The following is a 21,375-nucleotide window of genomic DNA, read 5'->3' on the forward strand; positions in this document are numbered from 1 at the left end:
CAATTCTTTAAACCCAGCCTGTCTATTCCTTGATTAAACTAAACAGACAGTAATTAGTAAAGGAGGCATGATACAAAACAGGCAAAATTTTAAATGAGTCACATACTAGAAACAAAATTCTTACTATAAAGTATGATTAGGAGAATTTGCACAATGTTATGATTGTGCCATAAAAGTCATAGATAGGATTATTTGATTTCAGATTTCTGAGTTGAAAATTCATAGCAGAGAATGTTCACAAATATTTATGTTAACAAATTTTACTTTACATTTTCATAAAGACAGTGAATTATTTACTTTTCATATCATGAACATGTAAAAGGTAAGACACAAAGCAAAATTACCGCTGTGTTTATAGCTCATTGTGAAACATCATGAATACTGAAAACTTAGAAAAACTTATCTAAATTTTCAAATTAAATATGGCTTTTCTAAACTATGAACCTTATCCTTGAGAACTAAATCGTAGAATCATAGAATGGTTAGGGTTGGAAGGGACCTTCAAAGGTCATCTAGTCCAACCCCCCTGCAAGAAGCAGGGACATCCCTGACTAGATCAGGTTGCTCAGAGCCCCATCCAGCCTGGCCTTGAACGGTTCCATGCTTTTTTAAACATCAAGGAGGGATTTGTCATATTTGGTAAATACTGTATTTTTTAAAGATATAGCACACACCATTCTTTATTTCCTCATGAAACAGCAAACTATGAGCTAAATTCAAAATCCATCAAGAATTTAGTCAGTACTACTCCAAATTTTAGGAGACTGGGAAAGTTAATGTGAATAAAAATGACAAACTACATATCAGAATAGATTGTTTCATTCCTTTCAATTTGATTTCTGACAGCCACAAATAAAAGCCTTGTTGTGGTTTTGTTTAGTGAGGGGGGGCCTAAGGTGGTAGCTTCTGTAGGAAACTGCTAGAAGTCGCTCCCCTTTGTTCAGTGGACTCGTCTGGGCCTAGGGTGGACCTGCTGCTGGCCGAGGCCGAGCCGATTGGTAGCAGAATGTTCCGTGATAACGCCTCTGCGATAGCCTATTTAAGAAGGGGAAAACAGAAAAAAAAAGAGAGGAGAGATGTGAAGGAGATGAGCGGGGACAGAGGCGCAGAGGGGGAGGCGCAGGCCTCATGGGCCTTGCAGGCCTCACCCTCTGGCCTCTCGCCAGGCGGCCGACTGGGCCCGAATCGGTCTGGCCCAGCTGCAAGAAGTGGAGAGGAGATGAGAAGTGAATGAGATGTAAAAAGGATCCTGAGAGACATCTACCAGCCTGTTGTGAGGAATGGCTGCAGACGCCAAATTCAGTTCAGAAAGACGGGGAGGAGTAATGCGGCTCCTGGCCAAGATTCCCCTGCAGCCTGTGGTGACGACCATGGTGGAGCAGGTTGTCCCCCTGCAGCCCATGGAGGTCCACGGAGGAGCAGAGATCCACTTGGAGCCCGTGGAGGACCCCGTACTGGGGGAGGTGGATGCCTGAAGGAGGCTGTGGCCCATGGAGGGCCTGCTGGGACAGCCGTTCTGGAGGGACTGCGCCCCGTGGAAGAGATGACCCACGCCAGAGCAGTTCCATGAAGGACTGTGGCGTATGGGTGGGACCCCACAATGGAGCAGGGGAGGAATGTGTGGAGTTCTTCCCCCAACCATGAAGCAGCAGTGCGACACAACATATGATGAACTGACCGCAACCCCCATTCCCTCTTCCCCCCTGTGCCACTCAGGAGGGGAAGGTAGTAGAGATAATGTTAAGCTTGGGAAGAGGGAGGGGTGGATGGAGGTTATCTTGTTCCCTGTCTCATTCTCCTGCTGTTTGTAGTAATAAATGAATAGTTTTCCCCAAGTCGAGTCTGTTTTGCCCGTGACAGTAACTTTAAGGATTTCTCCCTGTCCTTATCTCACACCTCGAGCCATTTTTCCTTATATTATCTCCCCCTATTCTCTCGGAGGGTGGGGGGAGTGAGATAGAGACTGCGTAGTCTGGTCCCGATCGGGGCTGAACTACGACAGATGTTATGAAATTAGATCACACATAATACAGCATTTCCTTTATTAGTCCACCTTACCAAAAATTTTGTCAATGTTTTTTTGCTTGCTTGTGATTGATAGTCTCTATGTACTTCCCCCCAAAAAATGCTCCAGAAATACAACTACAAATAAAAACTTCCTGTACAGAAACTATGGTGTTTCAGTTAATGTTTGTTCATCTTCCTAAAATCACAACAGTATTACTCAGTGCTTCATCTAGATCAAACACTAAACACTGTGGCAATTGTGCTCCAAATTAATTCTGACTGCACGAGGAGTTTCAATTACCTTGTTTCACCATTTTCCACAGAAGTATAAATTTGTGTAAATTAAAATAATTGATAACTTATGAAATCAAATTAATAATAAATTGGTAAATAAGTTAGTAAATTGTTCCTGCCTTTAAGTTCCATTGACCCAGTTAAATCAGTATCCTCCATACAGTTTACCGGCATGTTCTGTAGGGCAGCAACACCATCCTTCAGCTGGTGTCTATTGTAGGGCGTTACCTTCAGGAATTTGAGGTAGAGTCAGTAAAGATACGGGACTTCTGCACACAGAAGATCCCTGAGAAAACAGAGGTCTGAACTGGTAAACCCACATGGAGCGGCATGTAAAAGCATGGACTCAGTGTCAGTTAAGGGTATTATCTCAATACTGTCCCATACCAATTGAGTCACATTGCTCAGTTTCTCTCTGCAAACTACTCCAATGAAAGTCATCCTTCCCTGTCTTTCCACTTCTACACTTAGCAGGGGGAAGACCTAATCTAAGTCAGAAGATGTAAACGTGTCCTTAGATGTCTGCAAGTATAATGCTGAAGCTGTAGATGTCTAGCCCAGAGTACAGGACCAGAACAGGTATTAGCACCACATAGATGACATGGGTAAAATTCTGCACCTCAGAATTAGACCCAGAACTACCAACATCCTAAGCCTGTGGCTTTGCAGCTAACCAACAGAAAACAACGTTGACATAAGTACAAACAAAATCCTGCACCATTATACTTCAAGTCCACTTTCAGTTAGCACCAGCCCTTGGACTGACCTAGAAAATGGAAGCTGGGTCCAGCTTTCTTCACAGCCTGTCACTGTGTTTCAAAGGATACTATTTCACAGGACAGAATTTAAGAATCACTTGGTCAGAGAAGAACAACTGAAGCAGCATAACTGTTTGGCATAACCATAACGTCACTGGCTAGAGAAAGGGACATCCTAGGTAACCCCAGCTTCAGAAACTGTTTCTTCTATATTTTGCATTAGCCAGTCAGTACGTTCTGCCCACACAATCTGGTGCCTAAGGTTCTGTTGCTTAAAAACATTTCCGCTCAGACTTTAGGCATGGACTATGTTCCTAAATAGAAACTGAGAAATTCCTAGCTGTAACAGATTTTGCAATGCTTATACAACTCTGAGGATCATAAATGCTCCATATGGACTGAAGAAAAGACAGAATCATAGAATAGCTTGGGTTGGAAGGGACCTTTAAAGGTCATCCAGTCCAACCCCACTGCAAGGAGCAGGGACATCTCCAACTAGATCAGGTTGCTCAGAGCCTCATCCAACCTGGCCTTGAATGTTGCCAGGGCATCTACCACCTCTCTGGGCAACCTGTTCCAGTGTTTCACCACCCTCACTGTAAATTTTTTTTTCCTAATATCTAATCTGAATCTACCTCCCTCTATCTTAAAACCATTACCCCTTGTCCTATCACAACAGGCCCTGACAAAAAGTTTCTCCCCGTCTTTCCTGTAGGCCCCCTTGAGGTACTGGAAGATCACTGTAAGGTCTCCCTGGAGCCTCCTCTTCTCCAGGCTGAGCAGCCCCAACTCTCTCGGTCTGTCCTCATAGGAGGGGTGCTCCAGCTCTCTGATCATCTTTGTGGCCCTTCTCCATACCCTCTCCAACAAGTCTGCATCCTTTTTATCCTGGGGGCTCCAGAGCTGGATGCAGTACTCCAGGTGAGGTCTCACAAGAGCAGAGTAGATGGGCAGAATCACCTCCTTCAACCTGCTGGTCACGCTCCTTTATATGCAGCCCAGGATGCAGCTGGCTTTCTGGGCTGCAAGGGCACATTGCCAGCTCATGTTGAGCTTCTTGTCCACTAACAGCCTCAAACCCTTCTCCTCCTCCTCTCAATCCATTCTCCTCCCAGCCTGTATTTGTGCTTGGGATTGCCTCAATCCATGTGCAGGACCTTGTAGGTCACATGACTTCAAGCTATCTACCCAGGTATATGTATTTTTTTCTTACATACCATTCCAGTAGCTAAACAACTAAGCTCGAATCCAGGTAACTGAATCATGCATTACACAAGAAAATAATGAGAAGTACTTCTACTTGATAAAAGCAAAGGCAGGAAACACAGATCAAGATGTTAGGGTTTAGTACTATGATCATAGTGTTTGTAAGCTATATGCCACTACTAATCCCTAAAAGTCGTCTTTTCTGTTCCTCAATTTTAAAGTTTCATGTAGGATTCTTAATTTTACTTTGAATCTAGAGCTGAATATAATGGATATTCAATTTTTCTTAGATTAGCGATAGTAAAAAAAGAAAATACAATCTAAATAATAAGGTATCCTTAATTAATAAGTAGAAAATAAATAGAACTATAGCTTAACAGGCAAAATATGCTTCTGCCTATACCACATGTAGAAAACACTAAGTTGATTAAAAATTCAAAAAGAGGAGACAGGTTTATTATCTCTTCTCTCAATTCCAAGTCCTCCAAATAACACACAGTAATACACTTGACAAGATGCATAATCAAAAGTCAAAGATAAAAATGTAAAGGCCAGGGCTTCACCAAGTATTTTGATCAGAGTTTGAGAAACCCATGCCAACAGAAAAGATGCAATTTACATTAACTGCAGCTGTACAAACAAGTGTCATGAAGTATCACCTGGCATAAAGTGCAATAGCATTATAATTAATATAGAAATAAAATGTGAATATGTTAAATTATTTGTTTTTTTTTTCTTTCAGATCTCAGTAACACAACATCAGGAATACAGTTTAGGAATCTTTATCTTGAAGAAAAAGATAATAATGGACATAATTCAGGCCAAGTCATCGCATAAAAAAAGAAAAACATCTGTTCTCAATTCACAAACAAGCAACAGTTTGTTAGCAAATATAACTGACTGTGAAGTAAATCTGAGGAAAAAAACAAACCTTAATGAACAAACAGGAAGAAACTAATTAAAATGTCATCTTACCTATATATTTAGCAGCAACTAATGCTGTATTAAACAAACCAATAAAATGTGTAATTCCTTGGGATTACATTTTTTTTTTTAACGATAATATATAGTAACCAAGCTAACCATGCTTGGTTAGCATACAGCTCTAGTCGTCTACATTGGTTGTATTCTTCTAAAGTATGGCATATTCCTGAGAGTTACAGATAAGTACACTTACCTACACATAGCCATAAAGACAATAGTACTTAATTTCCTACTTAAAATTTGGGGTTTTTTCTTAGTACATTTTCCATTAGAACTCCTGAATTGATGCTTTATGTAAAGATGCTGCATACACATACACACACCCAGCCCCCAGCCTTCTGTATTTATCTACAAACACACATGGATATCTAACACTAGTCAAAGGTCCGCTACACTTCATGAGAAATCTGTATTTCTGACGTCACCTGTAACTGAAGTATATTAAACTGGTATGTAAAAATGGCATAGTTAATCTTACAGTAGTTCCCATAACTTTCACTTAACACTCCTTGAAACAATTATGAACTTCGTACAGTTTCCTGAGAGTGTTTCATTTGGCTGTTTCTTAATTGTTTTTGTTTGGTCTCACTAACTGGAATTAAATGACACTGAGAAAACATCTAAATAAAATGCAGAAGTAAGGATGAGTTTTTATAAAAATGAAATGCCTTTTCATTTGTCCTATGCTAACCTAGTAAGTAACAGATATATATCCAGGTATTTGAAATTACAGATATTAATTCATAATAGGGATGCTAAATACTTCTTTGACTCCAGAAAACAGATCTTTAAAAAGCACGAAAGGAAGAGGAAAATTTATTATTATTATAAATCCAGCTTGCTTTCAGACTATGTCACTTCCCTTTTTTTATAAAATTTTGCTTTCTTAGCTCACTAATATAAGAAATAAATAGAAGGAAAGCAGCTCTAAGTCTAATCAAGTCTAATCAAGTATAGGTTATTTCACTTTCAGACATAGAAGGAACTTGAATTTCACTGTCGAGCAAGATGAAGTATTCTTAGAGCTTATGTATCTTTCACTGATGGCAACTAGAAAAGACTTACTGTTTATAAAATGGCAATTTCACTGTACAGGAATAACTGCATTCATCACTGGAAAAAACACGTTTTATTCCTATGCCTCCTCATAACACTTCTGATGTTTCTTCTCTTCCACAGAGTGAAAACAACATAGAGTAATCAAGCAGTCTACAGTGATAGAAACACTGACATTCCATTTATAACTTGGTATTAAAATGCAGTTTGTTTTAGCATAAGATAAAAGACAATAGATAAACAAGTGAGTTGGCTAACAACTGAATATTTGTAGCTAACCAGAAGAATTAACTACCTTCCTTATTCTGGATTCATTTAAGTTCTTTCAAAGTGCTTTAAAAACAAAACAAAACAAACCCTTCAAGGAACCACGCTACTTTACTACAAATCTTGTAGATACATTGCATTTATGTTAGACCAGAGGTGATGAAGATCATGAAAATTGTGCCCATTTCATAGCCCGCCCTTTTGGAAGGGTAGATATTCTTTCTGATTAGTAAGTGACCTCTCAAAAGAGAGTAGTCTAAAGGGTTAACTTCATCAGTAAGTCCTTTCAAAACCAAGCCACATCTGACTTGCCAATATAGGATCTGAAACTAGAACATTAAATTATTTAGGGCCAGCAGTGAAAGCAGTCAAGTTAGAGAAGAATTTATATGGGGGGGGGGGGGGAAGTTCTGCAGGGAGTTACATAATCCCACCACTTTTCTATCTTCATTGCAGACTATCTTGTCTAACATTTACACTAACGGAGTTAAAAATATTTTTAAAATGTAATTCTGTATGAGAGTAAAATGTCAAAAATCATGAAAAAAAATTACACTCAGAAATCAGAGTTGTTAAAATAAAACAAAAAAAAAACCAACAGTCTGCCAATTTTTAATTTATTGTTTGTCCTAGTTCAGCCCCGATTGGGACCAGACTACGCAGTCTCTATCTCACTCCCCCCACCCTCCGAGAAAATAGCAAGAGATAATATAAGAAAAACGGCTCGAGGTTTGAGATAAGGACAGGGAGAAAATCCTTAAAGTTACCGTCACGGGCAAAACAGACTCGACTTGGGGAAAACTATTCATTTATTACTGAAACCAGCAGGGTAATGAGACAGGGAACAAGAAAACCTCCCTCCACTCCTCCCTCTTCCCAAGCTTAACATTATCTCTACTACCTTCCCCCCCCACCTCCGGGCAGCACAGGGGGGAAGAGGGAATGGGGGTTGCGGTCAGTTCATCACACGTTGTTTTACGCTGCTGCTTCATGGTCGGGGGAAGAACTCCTCACATTCCTCCCCTGCTCCATTGTGGGGTCCCACCCATATGCCACAGTTCTTTGTGAAACTGCTCCAGCGTGGGTCATCTCTTCCACGGAGTTCAGTCTCTCCAGAACAGCTGTCCCAGTGGGCCCTCCATGGGCCACAGCCTCCTTCAGGCATCCACCTCCCCCAGTACGGGGTCCTCCACGGGCTGCAGGTGGATCTCTGCTCCTCCGTGGACCTCCATGGGCTGCAGGGGGACAACCTGCTCCACCATGGTCGTCACCACAGGCTGCAGGGGAATCTTGGCCAGGAGCCGCATTACTCCTCCCCCTCCTTCTGAACTGACCTTGGCGTCTGCAGCTGTTTCTCTCACAAGAAAAGTTCTTCACAACAGGCTGGCAGACGCCTCTCAGAATTTCTTCACATCATCCAGCTCATCTCCTCTCCGCTTCCTGCAGCCGGGCCGGGCCGAGTTGGGCCCAGTCAGCCGCCTGGCAAGAGGCCAGAGGGTGAGGCCTGCAAGGCCCATGAGGCTCGTGCCTCCCCCTCTGTGCCTCTGCCCCTGCTCAGCTTCTTCACATCTTCTCCTTTTTTTTTTTTCTGTTTTCCCCTTCTTAAATACGTTATCACATTCTGCTACCAATCGGCTTGGCCTTGGCCAGCAGCAGGTCTGCTCTAGGCCCGGCCGAGTCCACTGAACAAAGGGGAGCGACTTCTAGCAGTTTCCTACAGAAGCTACCACCTTAGGCCCCCCCTCACTTAACAAAACCACAACATTGTTATAATACTTGATATAATCTTTCAAAACTGTCTCACTATTTGAAATAGCTTTTTAATAAAAAGGACTATTTTTGCTTTTTCTGGAGAGGAATATTTGTTTCTCTTACATCAAGGTATAAATAAAATGACCGTATTACTTCTGATCCAAAATACATCAATAAAAATTGGAGTGTTGCTGTCACCATCTCCAATTTCCAACTGATTCATTGCAATTTTACATTAGGTGGGATGACTACATGGACATCTATGAGATAATAAAATGCAATCAGAGAGCCTGAATGCACCCATTGCATAGCAAACTTGAGGAGATGTAAAGTTTAAGATATACTAAAAGTGGAAGTTCAATATTCATGTGAATACAAATTAACTTCAGGAGTCCTTGCTGTTTTCTACAACAAATGTTACTTTTTATATTCCCTTAATATGATTAAATTTAAAATACAGACAGGCACTACTATTGATGATAGGTCTGCAGATATCAAAATCTGGGCTATATTGCGAGCACAACTGAGAAAAATTCTCCTAAGAACATTTTTAAGAGTACAGTAATGTCTCCCATTCAGCCCTGGGGAAATTCAAAGACCTTTCCAACATTCTTCTATCACCACCCGCCCCCTCCACTTCCCCCTCAATAACCGCATTCTCAATAAAGTTAATGGGCCCAGCATTCCTTCAGTAGCTGGTACCTCTCACATTATGAATCAAAACCTTCTAGATAGTGTATTCAAGACAAGGTCTTTTTGTTTCTTTTCTCCTACTACAACAATTTCAATTTTTAGAAATACTGATGGGTATCATATACACTAAGGGCAGAAGACAGCAAGAGTCACCTTGCAAAACAATCTTGATTTATCAAATTTTTATGTTCGAGAAGAACAAGAAAACATTCATTGGCTTAAACCACAGGATACATACACGCATCAAATTCTCTTGAAAGTTGAAGTTCTGAAGAAGTCTAAAAAACAGCAGGAAAACTCAACCTTATAAAGTATAGAAAAATAATATTTTTAACTGGGTTTTTTGAAACAAGTAATTTATTATTATTTTAAATTATACCTATATTTGTATGTAGCCTCTGATCCTGGAAATTGCCACAAAAAACTTTAGAAGTTAACTGGAAACAATCACTCCACCCTAACACCTTAGGTATTATATATTCACTTGTAGATATTTCTTAACTCTACCATGCAACTTAAAACGTAAGATAACAATGAACATTGGCATCTAACAAATCTTACCTTTCTTGAATTTTTAAGTGGCTGCCTAATATTAAGCATATTAATATAGCTCAGCCATGATTAAGTTTCTCAAACATGGACTAGTAACATTAAACATTATCTAGTAAATCACAGTACATTTGCCAGAACAACACACTTTAATAGAGTTAACATTTCTAGGTAGATTAAAACTAGTGCTGTCATGCCTACTGGCACAACAATTATTGGTTTAGATCTGTAATTAGTTAAAGCTTGGTATTTAGAGACTACCTTGGAGCTCACTTTCCAAGATTATTTCTGTACTTCTCTAGCCCTAACTTGTATAATGCAATATCTCTTTTATACATTATATATTCTATATATTTTATATACATATAATAAATTTAATACTAAACAGAAGTTATTTAAAATACCACTTAATTGTTTTCAACTTCTAAAATACATCTATACAGTTGTACTTTACAATATCACAGTGTGAATAATGAAATAACTCAAGGCAACCTATAATGTTCTAACCCCCTAAGGTACAACCCAAATCACTGTATTCAAATTTCTGGATAATCACTGCAGAATTTCTGAATAATTCAGCTTTTCCAAAGTTCTTGGATTAAGTTTTCCACCTCTGAGACTCATATATTTTCTAAAGTGAAAGCATCCTAAGACATAATATTCCACGTATGTAAGTCCCGACAAAGAAAACTGAATAGCTTCTGTGCTAACAGAAACAAAATCTAAACCTTACCTGAGATAATTCATTAGTGTCCACAAGTCCATTGTTGTCTGAATCAAAATAATTAAACATTTGATCTACAAGAAGTTTCTTTAAAGCCATTTTCTCATAAACAGTTTTATCTTTTGATTGTGCAAGATATCTCCGATTTTGTAAATCCAGTAATGTATTTTTCACTTTGGTGTATTCAGTGGGTTTGCATTTATCACCTGAAAAGAAAATACATAACACAAGATTATTTAGAATTTGATTTCTTGTCGACAGTTTAAAAGTAGTTTAAAAAAAAATTGTAAAAGCAGAGAGTATTAACTTCTTATAACATTATCAATAAGGTTGCTTTATGGGGTAAGGGATTTGTTCTGTATAGTTTGATCCACACAATTTTCTTGTCTGGCCTTCAGACTAAGAAAAAAAAAAATATTGCACTGGATGCAGGCTCTAGGTAGTAGGGAGGGAAGAGAGTACTTGACTTTAACATACTCTAATTCATTTGGGTGAACTCCAAAAGAGCGTCCCAGGAAAAGAAGTATCATCTTTGTCTCCCCTAGATAACTTTGCTGGCTGTGGTATCCTCAGAGAGAGACAGTTTGATTTTACTCTGGTGCAGCTGAAGTCTAACACCATTTTACCTATACTCCTGGCGGGGGGATGGGGAAGATAAATCCTATTTCTTGGATACTATACTGCTCAGATCTAGCTACTATGTCCAGATTTTACCCAGATTTTTGATCAAACAGTTCTAATTCTGCAATTCTAAAACTGCAAAGAGATATTTCTAGCTTAGAGATATGCAACGTAAGTAAAGCAGTTTATTTCTTAGTAATATCTGTTAAATATTGGATTTGTCACAGTATCTTTGATGAGTTGCTACAGGTCTGAGTTAGAAAAATAAATGGAAAATTAATAAAAAAGTCACACTGATTTTTTTTTTTTTTTCCTCCTTGAGGCACGGGACAATGCCTCACACTTTAATGACTGATTAAGAATTGAATATAGCTTCTCATCTCTACAAAGACAGTAATTATGTTAATAATGATTAGAATATTAGAAGCTATTTATTAAATATGGACAACTTTTGCATAGGTTGCACAAAGATTTCCACGTAAGAGATTACACAACGCAGTGTAAACTTGGAGGAAAAAAAAAGTTATATGTCACATGATCATGAAGTCATTGTAATGATTAGCTGATTTTTCTACTTTTAACTCAAAGCCATCTAAGTAAAAAATTTTTACTGGAAGTTCAATCACAGTCCAATAAAGACATTTTAATGCACGTTAGACATTCAATTCAGATCTAAAGCTTAAGGAATCATAAACTAATGTATTCTCTTGCAATATCTATTCAGAGAGAAAAGAAAGAATACAGACAATATATTTTCTACAGCATTTCTTTTTTGTACACTTCCCATTGCATAGCACAAACTTCTGAAACTACCATACTAGTCATGTAAGAGCACATATATATTACACGTTTATAAACTATTTTTCCAAAAGACAAAAGCATTTATACCATTCTTTTTAATATACAACAGAAATGTTGCCTAGTATCAAAGCTATCTGAGAGATTGGTATTGCTAAAAGTTAGATGACTACTTGTAGAAAAACTTCATTCATAAGTTAATAATAGAAGGCTGTTAAATTTTCAGTCACACTCTCCCTCTAGTAAAGCTACCACAAAATCAGTGTCAAAACAAACTACTTGAATTACATTGCATTAGTGTATACATGGTTTATATTAGCTCATCAATAAAAGAACACAATTTCCTGAGAACACATTGCTAAAACCTGTTACAAATGTTCTAGACCAAGGTAACTTTTCAGGTTTTAATTTGCCTGCTCTTGTGATACGCTTTGGAAATATTTTTAACCTCAAAAGTAGCTAAAATATATCAATATGCTATATTAATTACTAATAGAAAATATTAATGCCTCTTTAATATTAATGAAAATAGAATTAAGGAAATACAATGTTATTTAATTATCCAAAAAGTAGCTTTTTTATAGATACTGAAACATTCATCATAATGGCAGTCTGTTGAAAACCAACTGCGAATAAGGTGAATAACAGTTCACAAGCAATTTCATTCTCTACAACCCATCTTCACCAGATGATTATTTTATATTCAACAATAGTGTTAAAGCCTATCCCCTTTACAGGGTTGTTTGTACCGCATCTGTAAGATAATACCTGTAATTTGCTCTCAGTGTGTTCCTGCTCACTCTACAGATCAACCTGACCAAATTACAGTCCCAGCCATGACAATCCATTAGCTTCTAGTGTGCGGTTTTTATGTTCAATAGAGCCCAGACTGATTCTTTTAGTGCTTCAGTAACTTGCTGGAAAGCTAGTCCTCATAATGATAATACCACTCATAGCTTTGTGAAAAATCTCTGTTGGCCATAATTTGTAGTTCAAAACAGATGTTATTTTGTTTCCCACTTATCTAAATAGGTTAGTCTGACCCATATAAAAGACACCTTTATCAACAGTAGCTTCATACTCCCTGCAACCACACTGTGCCACAGTCCTCTGTAGTATGGAAGTAGTACTCCCCTACCTCTTAATCTGAAAAGGATGTTAAAGTCATTACACATGAGCACATGGTTTGCATATAAGGGGGGGAGGACAACACTCAGGCAATTAAGCTCATTGGCAGTATTCTACGGTATCTTAAAATTAACTTACAAAAAAAACCCCACTGCAAATAAATGCTTTGGCTTTAGTTGTCCCCCCCTGTCAGAGTTCAGGGTTTTTTTGATGATTGTTAATTAGAGATCACACCAAGTAATGCAAAAATAACCTGAATTATTCTTCCTCACACGCAGTGTAAAAATGTGTCCATTTGATAAATCCTGGGAGGATCATAGATGTTCAAGGGTCTGGCTAGACACAGGGTACACAGGCTGCACATGATGAATGGTTACCTTTCCTGATCCCCTGCCTTATCATACTGATTGAGAATATCAAACCTTAATGATTGTGACAAAAACTAGGTTATATGATTAGATAATATAAATAAAAGTAAGTACATAAGTAAAAGTAGCTGTCACTTGCAAACACTAGTTAAGAAATTGTTGAGAAGAAAAAAGTGATTTTTAATTTTTTATTTTCTTAATTGCAGCAAATAAAAAAAAGAGAGAACAGGGAGAAAAGTATTGTCTGCTACTTATAGTAAATATACTTGCCTAAGTGCAGGTAACTTATACTTGTCAAGAAGAGTCTCAACACTGTATAGCACTTCTACCCAAAGTCTACTTCCACTTTCCTCCTATTACTGCTGTAGTTTTCATTACATTCAAAGTAATCTGTTTTAATAGAATTATCATATTTTGATCCAACATTCACCTTTTAAATCTTACTATGGATTCCAACAACAGATTTTAGGCTGGTGTTAGGCTTCAGTTTATGAAGTAAGCTAATTACAGTTGTGATAAAACATGTTTACACAGCTATATTACATTAAAACATTTTCATTTTATGCATAATTCAAAGTAGTCGTCTTTATACCTTATACCTTTATACCCTATAGACTTGAACATAAGGACAAACATGATTGATGGGTGCAACTGACAGATAAAAGGATCACAAGGCAACAAGGAGACATTGCTAGTCAATATAGTACAGTTTCATTAACAAATCATCCTCTTATCTCACTGCCATGATTGCCTTTTACTCTACTATTTGAAGAAATGTGCAGCAGATGTTTAATCTACAAGAACAAGGCTCGGTTTACAGGAGATCTCCCCCAAGCTGGAGTAGCAGCACAGAGAAAAACGTAGAGTTGCTTTATTTGTGTTCTAATTTAGTAAGCACTACTTGTGAAAAAGCTGTCTCAATGACACACAAATGGTAAACAGAGATTAAGTATAACAACCCTTATAGTGAGGAAAAGTATTTTATACCTAACAAAATTGAGAAAGACAAACTACTGGGAATATACTGCAATTATTTTACTTCTGAAAAGACCAACTAAATTCTATATAATTATCTACATACATGAAAGAGTAAACTACACACTGTGCATAATTTACTAACTTAATTAAGTTTTCCAGTACTTTTTTTTTTTTTTTATTTTTGAACTAGGCTTCCTACACAGTTAATTCCTTAAAAATTACTAGAAAGCAGTAACAGCAAATTTTGTGTTTTCTTGTTCTATTTTGTTTCATTCATGGAAAGGACTAGTTCTGTTACACAGTAGACTGTCAAAAAAATCCAAACCAAAAACCTCTGCTATGATTCACTTTACAAGTTTTCTGGCATCACCTGTGTGATCCTTGAAGGTGTGCAGAAACCTAAAGGTGACAAAACACTGGAATAGCAGTGCCATTCTCTGGTCCCATATCTTGTAATTTCTGAAATAATGATAGTCCTGGGGTTTACTTAATTCAAACTCAAAACCAGTAGAAAAGTGGTAACACTTGGATGTTTCCTTCTATTTGGTAAAACACAGTTTTGTAACTTTATCTCCATCACCTGAACAGCTGAAAGTTAGATTTTGAGTGCTACTGTCCTCCTAGACAGTATTGAACAGATGATATTTGCCCATAATACAGAAAAAAAAAAGAAAGTTGTATTTGACAATTCAGTTCTTACTTAATTTGCAAGAGAAAGACAGATATAAAAACTAACTAGTTACTTATGAAACCTTTTCAAATGAATATACACATTATTCTTAACATCTGTACAAAAATACTGAAGAATCAGCCAAGATAACAGTTCAGGAGTCACTCCTTAAATCCAGATTCAGATCTCAGATTTTTGTCTTACATAGTTTTTGGAAAAATACTAGCATACATAAAGAAGGAAAGAAAGAACAAATAATTTTAAAAATGCAATAAACACAAACCATTTGATTTCTGTTCTCAGTTCATTCACCACTTTCATGCGGAATACAGGCATTTCAACCTCTCCTTGCCTTAGCATCTCCACCTACATTGCAGGAATTACTCTTACGTCAGAGAGCTATCAAATCACTAACATTCATGGAGTGTCTACCTCCACGAAGGTCATCAGCTCCTAAGATACAACTGGATTCTTAGATATTTTACAATTTTGAGACAAGTTTTATCTATATAGCACAGATGGTTTCCACAAAGCCATTTCTCCTTCAAAATTACAATAACTTTGGATCTCCCAGAAGTGGCAACTAGTTTTCAGTAGACCATATCACATATGAACAGTTTTAAGTATTTCAAAACTATTATTATCATAAATGAGATTTTTGGAAATGGAAGAGACTTGATAAGCAGCAAGGCTACTGTTAATCTACATGCATTTTGAACACATTCAGAATAATCTCAATAGACAAAATTACAATCCATGGAGCAAAAATGAGAAAGTAATCCAAAATAACATACATATATACACACACATACACATAAACTAATAACAGAAATGCACATACACATTCATGTGCACATATACACCCCCATAGATATGACAAAGAAGTCACTACAGATGTGGTTGGATATAAATTAAATTTCAAACATAACACAAGAGAACTTGAAGGTCTTCATCCATTCAGCTATTTTTCCAGATGCAATCTTGATAGATGAAGCATGAAAGTTGTAATCTTACTTGTAGACCTAACAGATAAAGGAACATTTTAAACAAACAAAATTGCTTAGTTTTATCTGAAAGAATCTTCAGGTTCATATATCATTTCACAATATCTTATTTTCCAATATCAAGCTCTTATTTTCCGAATCTAGAGCTCAACAGTTTTGACCCTTATTCTCCACTCTCCTCACTGAATCTCTGGAACTGCACTTGAACAGAAGCAATCTCATTTGTACATAGATCTAACTTTTGATCTGTGGTTCAGAGACTGAACGGGGTGGGGAGGAGTGCTTTACAATCAAAACTAGTATTTTTCAATAAAAAAAAAAATCCTGGATAAACAGGGATTTACATGAAAACTTTTCCCTGTTGCAGCTATGTTTTAAATAAAAGGTGAGAATTTTCTACCATTTTTTAAAAACATGAGAGTTTAGGACTGCAAATCTTGACTTGCATTTTGACCTCTCTGAGTTTGTTTTGTGGTTTTGTTTTAGTTTGTTTTTGTTTTTTTTTTTGGTTGGTTGGTTGGTTGGTGTTTTGGTTTGGTTTGGTTTTTTTAAGCTATTTCAGACAGCACAGGTTGCCCAGAAAGGTGGTGGATGCCCCATCCCTGGCAACGTTCAAGGCCAGGCTGGATGAGGCTCTGAGCAACCTGATCTAGTTGGAGATGTCCCTGCTCCTTGCAGGGGGGTTGGACTAGCTGGCCTTTGAAGGTCCCTTCCAACCCTAACCATTCTATTATTCTATGAACACATGGGCTGTTTCATCTGGCTGCTTCATGTCTTATTTCGTAGCATCCATACTTCTCAATTACTTATATATAATTATCTAAATTCAGCATTATTGTCAGATATTTGAGTGCTAAGCACTGCAGTTCTTCTGTGTAAATAGGTCTAAGTAGCTACAAGAATTGCTAGAACTTTCAACACAGTGTTGTCTATTTATATGCAATACAGGTTTAAAAATACCTATCACATATGTAAACACCCTACGATCCACAGACAGTAACACAAAAACAAAATTTTCAAGTTATGTCTGTTGTTGTCCTTAAGCAAATACTTCTAAGTCATTACCATAGCTGCTACATAAAACAGAATTGAAGCTAGCTTTTCAAAGCCTTAGTTCCACTACGTAAGTAAGGAATAATGCTGTCTTCTCCTCAAATATTAGTGGTTAAAGTGCTCCTAACCATTCTGATCATTATAAACTATAAATCATAAGATAGAAGTCATAATTTTACTTGATTACACATATCTGGTGTCCGATCTTGTCTAGAGACAGAAAAAAATAGCTTTTCTGTGCTTAAACAATGAAAAGTTCAAATAAATTATTCAGATTTTCCTGAAAGATATACCACTTAGGTTAAGTATCACTAGAAGCTGAATTAAATTTGCATTAAGAAAATAGAAAAACAGATAATAGCATTTAAATTTCTTTTTTTTCAGGACTAGTAGAACAAGTGTTATATGGTGTGAGCAAAATTATTTCAAAAGATAGCTAGGAAACAAACAAAAGCATAAAAAACAGCATTTGGGGTACTTGTGTGGAGGAGAACTACTACTTGTTAATGCAGAGTGGTTAATATATCACAGGTATCTTGATAGAAGAAAACAGGTCATATAAACTTTCACCTTCAAGATAACATTTGAAGGCTAAAGCAGGTTGACAATAGCGATCATTTTCTACAGCTGAAAAAACACTGAATGTACGGGTTATTTGGACTGCATGTTAGCATCTCAAACACCATAAGTAGAGTTAGTACCTAACTGGCAAATGCAAAACTCTTCTACAGGATTGACCCTACCTTCAAACAACTGATAAATCCACAACAATTTCAACCAGCGATATCACTACTCAAAATTTCTTGATGTCTCAGATACTTACCTCAGGGTATACTACCATAAAAGAAAGAAAAGAAAATGGACACATTTGTTAAATGTGCCATATATTCCAAACATATATGGATTATATCAGATCCGCTAGTTGTCTTTTCCCATCATGTGCTGAAGAGATTATCTATTTCCTGATTTTTTGTTTTCTTATACCCATTTCAAGCTTTCAGATCAGTTTTTCTACTTCTCCCATACATTAAAAAAACCCTTCAATTTCATAAGTAAAAATTTACATACAACATTAATAAGAACATAATCTAGACCTCCCTGTCCTTCTTACCTTATCAAAAGAAAAACAGAGAGAAAAAGATAAAAGCAGCACATCACAAAGGCAGGCATTGCTAAAGACGAAGGTTGAGACAGGAGTTTAATGCAGCATTTTATTTTCCCCTCTAGTGGAGTTAACCCAATCACTCCAGTCAGTATCATATCATCTACATACTGACTTCCAGTTTCTAGATGATACGATAAAATGCTATATAGGCTTCCATAAAAAAAAAAAAAAAAAGGGACAGATAAAAAAGTATTCCAAATCACGGAGGTAAATATGCATGGGATGTAAGCTTAGCCATAAATCTATGTAGAGTTCTGCTTTTGTTTCTTCGGAAGCATGTGTCAGAGGGCTCTCTTTTATTAAAAAAAAAATAATAATAATTGCTGAGAGAGATTAAACATCTATTAAGCCACAACCTTCCTTTTCCCAACGGCTTCCCAGAGATGTGGAGTATTTATAGGTTTATAAAGGTGAGGTCTCAAGGTTGAGTTAAGCCTAACTAACATAGCACTACAGTTAAAATAGGCAGGTCTACTGCTCCATTTCTACTTCTTCCCCTCCACCACATACTCCCACCATTTCCTGTGTTTCAACTTTAGCACAGTTGGCTTTTGATGCTAATCACAGAAGTTGTGATAGTAGAATACAGAAGTTAGAACCTTTTGCTATAGGAAAAAAAGAATTAATTTTATCTGTATGTGTATATATATATGGAACAAAAAAAAAATTTTATTCCAATTACTATTTTAAGCAGTTTATTAGCCCAATTTATTAATTCAAAAAAGCCTCAACAACACAGATAAAATTACTTTAAAAGCCTTCCTAGTATCTTCTTGAAATATCTCTCTTATGCTTACCCTTGTCGTTTTTCTCTGAGTACTAATGTTTCAATCTTTTCCTCAGGAAGAGCAGAGGTAGGAAACGGTGATAAGGAGTCAAGAGCATCCTGAGATCATCATCAGGAGGAATATGAAGGAATGGTGAGAGATTCTTCCTCCTCAGTCTCGGCATCTGCTTGGGTTAGTTTTCTAAGTTCCACCATCAGAACCTGCTTCTTTTTGGTATGAAAGTTAAATATGAAAATGGAGAAATCTTTCCCCAACCTCAGTTGAAATAAAAGGTTATTATTTGCTAAGCCTAAACTATCCATACATGGTTTTGAGAGAGCTTAAGGTAAACAGAGCAGGCAATATTCATTTGACCACTAGGCAATTTTGGAAACTGGTAAAACCAGCTCAGACCAATGCAAAATCAGGCAAGTCCTGGGACCCTCTGCACTGTTAGGTTTTCGTGATTTTTTTTTTTTTTTTAAACCAGGAAGAAAGGAAAAAAAAACCAAAACACATTCAACAGGGCCATTCATCTTGGAGGCACGATTACAGTACGAGCTAAAGCAATTCAGAGAAACCTAAGCTACATAAGCTACAGTGGACCAAGGTCAGTAAGCGTACGTGATGAAACTTGATTTTAGCCAGCCTAAGGAAGACATATAAATAGTGCTTCCCAGGTTAAGCATCACAGTTCTGTACTTGTTCTCTGCTTTCTCCACCCTTTCCACAGAAACACAAGGGAATATGAAGGTTTGGCAATAGAAGGAGAAACAAGATTTTACAAATTGAAGCTCAAGTAAAGGAGCATGCAATTTGCCTTTGAATCCACACCAGAATGTAACCTAACCATACTGGTCTGGCACCAGCATAAGCATGTGATCAGGCTGGTAAGTCTTAACAACTTCACATACTACTTTCAGGTTAACTGTTTCTCTACCGTATTTAGCATAGGCTTGAAATTGTATTTTGAAGTTTAAATAAATTTTGAAAACTGATCAGGTATGGTTGGGAAGATGATGTCAAAAGGATTTTAATGAAATCTGAAACCTGTGTGCAGCCCCATTTATTTTAATATTACCAGGTCATCTATTACACTTTAAATTTCTACATGCTTAACTAATTCACTGTTCCAGAAAGAAAGAAAGGTGATATAGGAAAAGATGGCACTTTACTATTGAAGATAGACACCAGTATCTCCCTTAGCTATGCATGAAGGGCTTAAATATTGTAAACATGGCTGCTAGTATTTTTATATATATATATATATATATATATATATATACATGTGTATATATATGTATATAATGACAAACCTTATCACAGGTCTTGCAATATTATTACATGATAGATGAGGCGTAGGTAAAGTACTGTGACAATTACACATTGCTAATACTGACTGTGGAGGTTTTATATTAAAATCTCTGTATTCTTTTAACAATAATTTGGCATCACACACACTTGTGTCTGAATTTTGTTCATACTAGTCCTTGAAGTTAGAGCTGTGTAAGTCAATGCAAGCAAAAAGCTAGGCCTACATACGCTTACTTTCACTTATGTTTAGAGATGCAGTGTGTATCTTGCAAAGTTGTGGGATTATACACAAATTTATTGTGACCAGTCATCCCTAAACAGAATTTCAATCATTATTTCCTTTCATAGACAATCACAGAAAAGGCTACCTAGAGAGAGTAGATCAATAATTTCATTCTCGCTTCACTACAAAGAAATAAATATTTTAGTCAGACTTTTCTATGTAACTACAAAAAGCCTGCTGACCTAATAATTGTTTCAAAGATGTTACTGTCTTTATGTACTGCCTCGTATCTTCATTCCTCATCTGTGGTTTGATGCAGAAAGACACTAAAAAATTAGACTTCTCAGCTTTTCACCAATTGCAATGAAATTCATAGCTTTGTTTTCTTACAGCTGAGGCTTTGCTTTTGTTTAAGTGTTTTGTTCAGCACTTAACCTTCAAGCAGAAAATGTTCTTATTTACATAGACTTACATATTTTAAAAGTATTTTCTTTTCTATTTGGTTTCACATACCTCAAAATAAATGTCTACTGCCTTTGACACTTATCTCTCAAAGTGGGGAGCATTTATTAAAACTGCCAAAATTTAAACAAGAAATTAAAGCCATCTTTTCCATTACGGCTCAGGGAAGAAATGGTATAATTAGATGAGGCTCACTTAAAAAACAATGGTTTGGGGTTTGGATCTTTTAAAAAAAAAAAAACGAAAACACAATCAACAAAAACACCCCAATTTAACTGAAAATTCAGCATTTCATAATTGTATATAAAATAAGGCTAAAGCCCAAACTTTAAATTCCCAGCCTTCTATCACACTGTATTTCAAACCTTTCTAACCTAAGACTGTATCCATATCACAATTTAAAAGTCTAACAAGAATTACATGTAAATGGATTTTTGGAAAAAATATTTGTAACATAGGGACTCAGAATTTCTGCTCCAAGAGAGGAAGTATATGCACACATACATATAAAAACATCAGCCAAATGCACATATG

At 36.7% G+C, this 21,375-nt stretch overlaps 1 protein-coding gene across 1 annotated transcript in view; it reads right to left on the reverse strand.

Annotated features, from left to right (window-relative positions):
- Positions 1-21,375, reverse strand: part of FSTL5 (follistatin like 5) — a 328,503-nt gene that overhangs the window by 146,293 nt on the left and 160,835 nt on the right. The window contains exon 5 of the mRNA XM_086747425.1: positions 10,300-10,496. Coding sequence (XP_086603551.1) covers positions 10,300-10,496 — 197 coding nt within the window. The remainder of the gene's footprint in view (positions 1-10,299; positions 10,497-21,375) is intronic.

Source organism: Chlamydotis macqueenii, chromosome 4 (assembly GCF_036417535.1).
Source record: "Chlamydotis macqueenii isolate bChlMac1 chromosome 4, bChlMac1.mat, whole genome shotgun sequence".
Classification (NCBI taxonomy): domain Eukaryota; kingdom Metazoa; phylum Chordata; class Aves; order Otidiformes; family Otididae; genus Chlamydotis; species Chlamydotis macqueenii.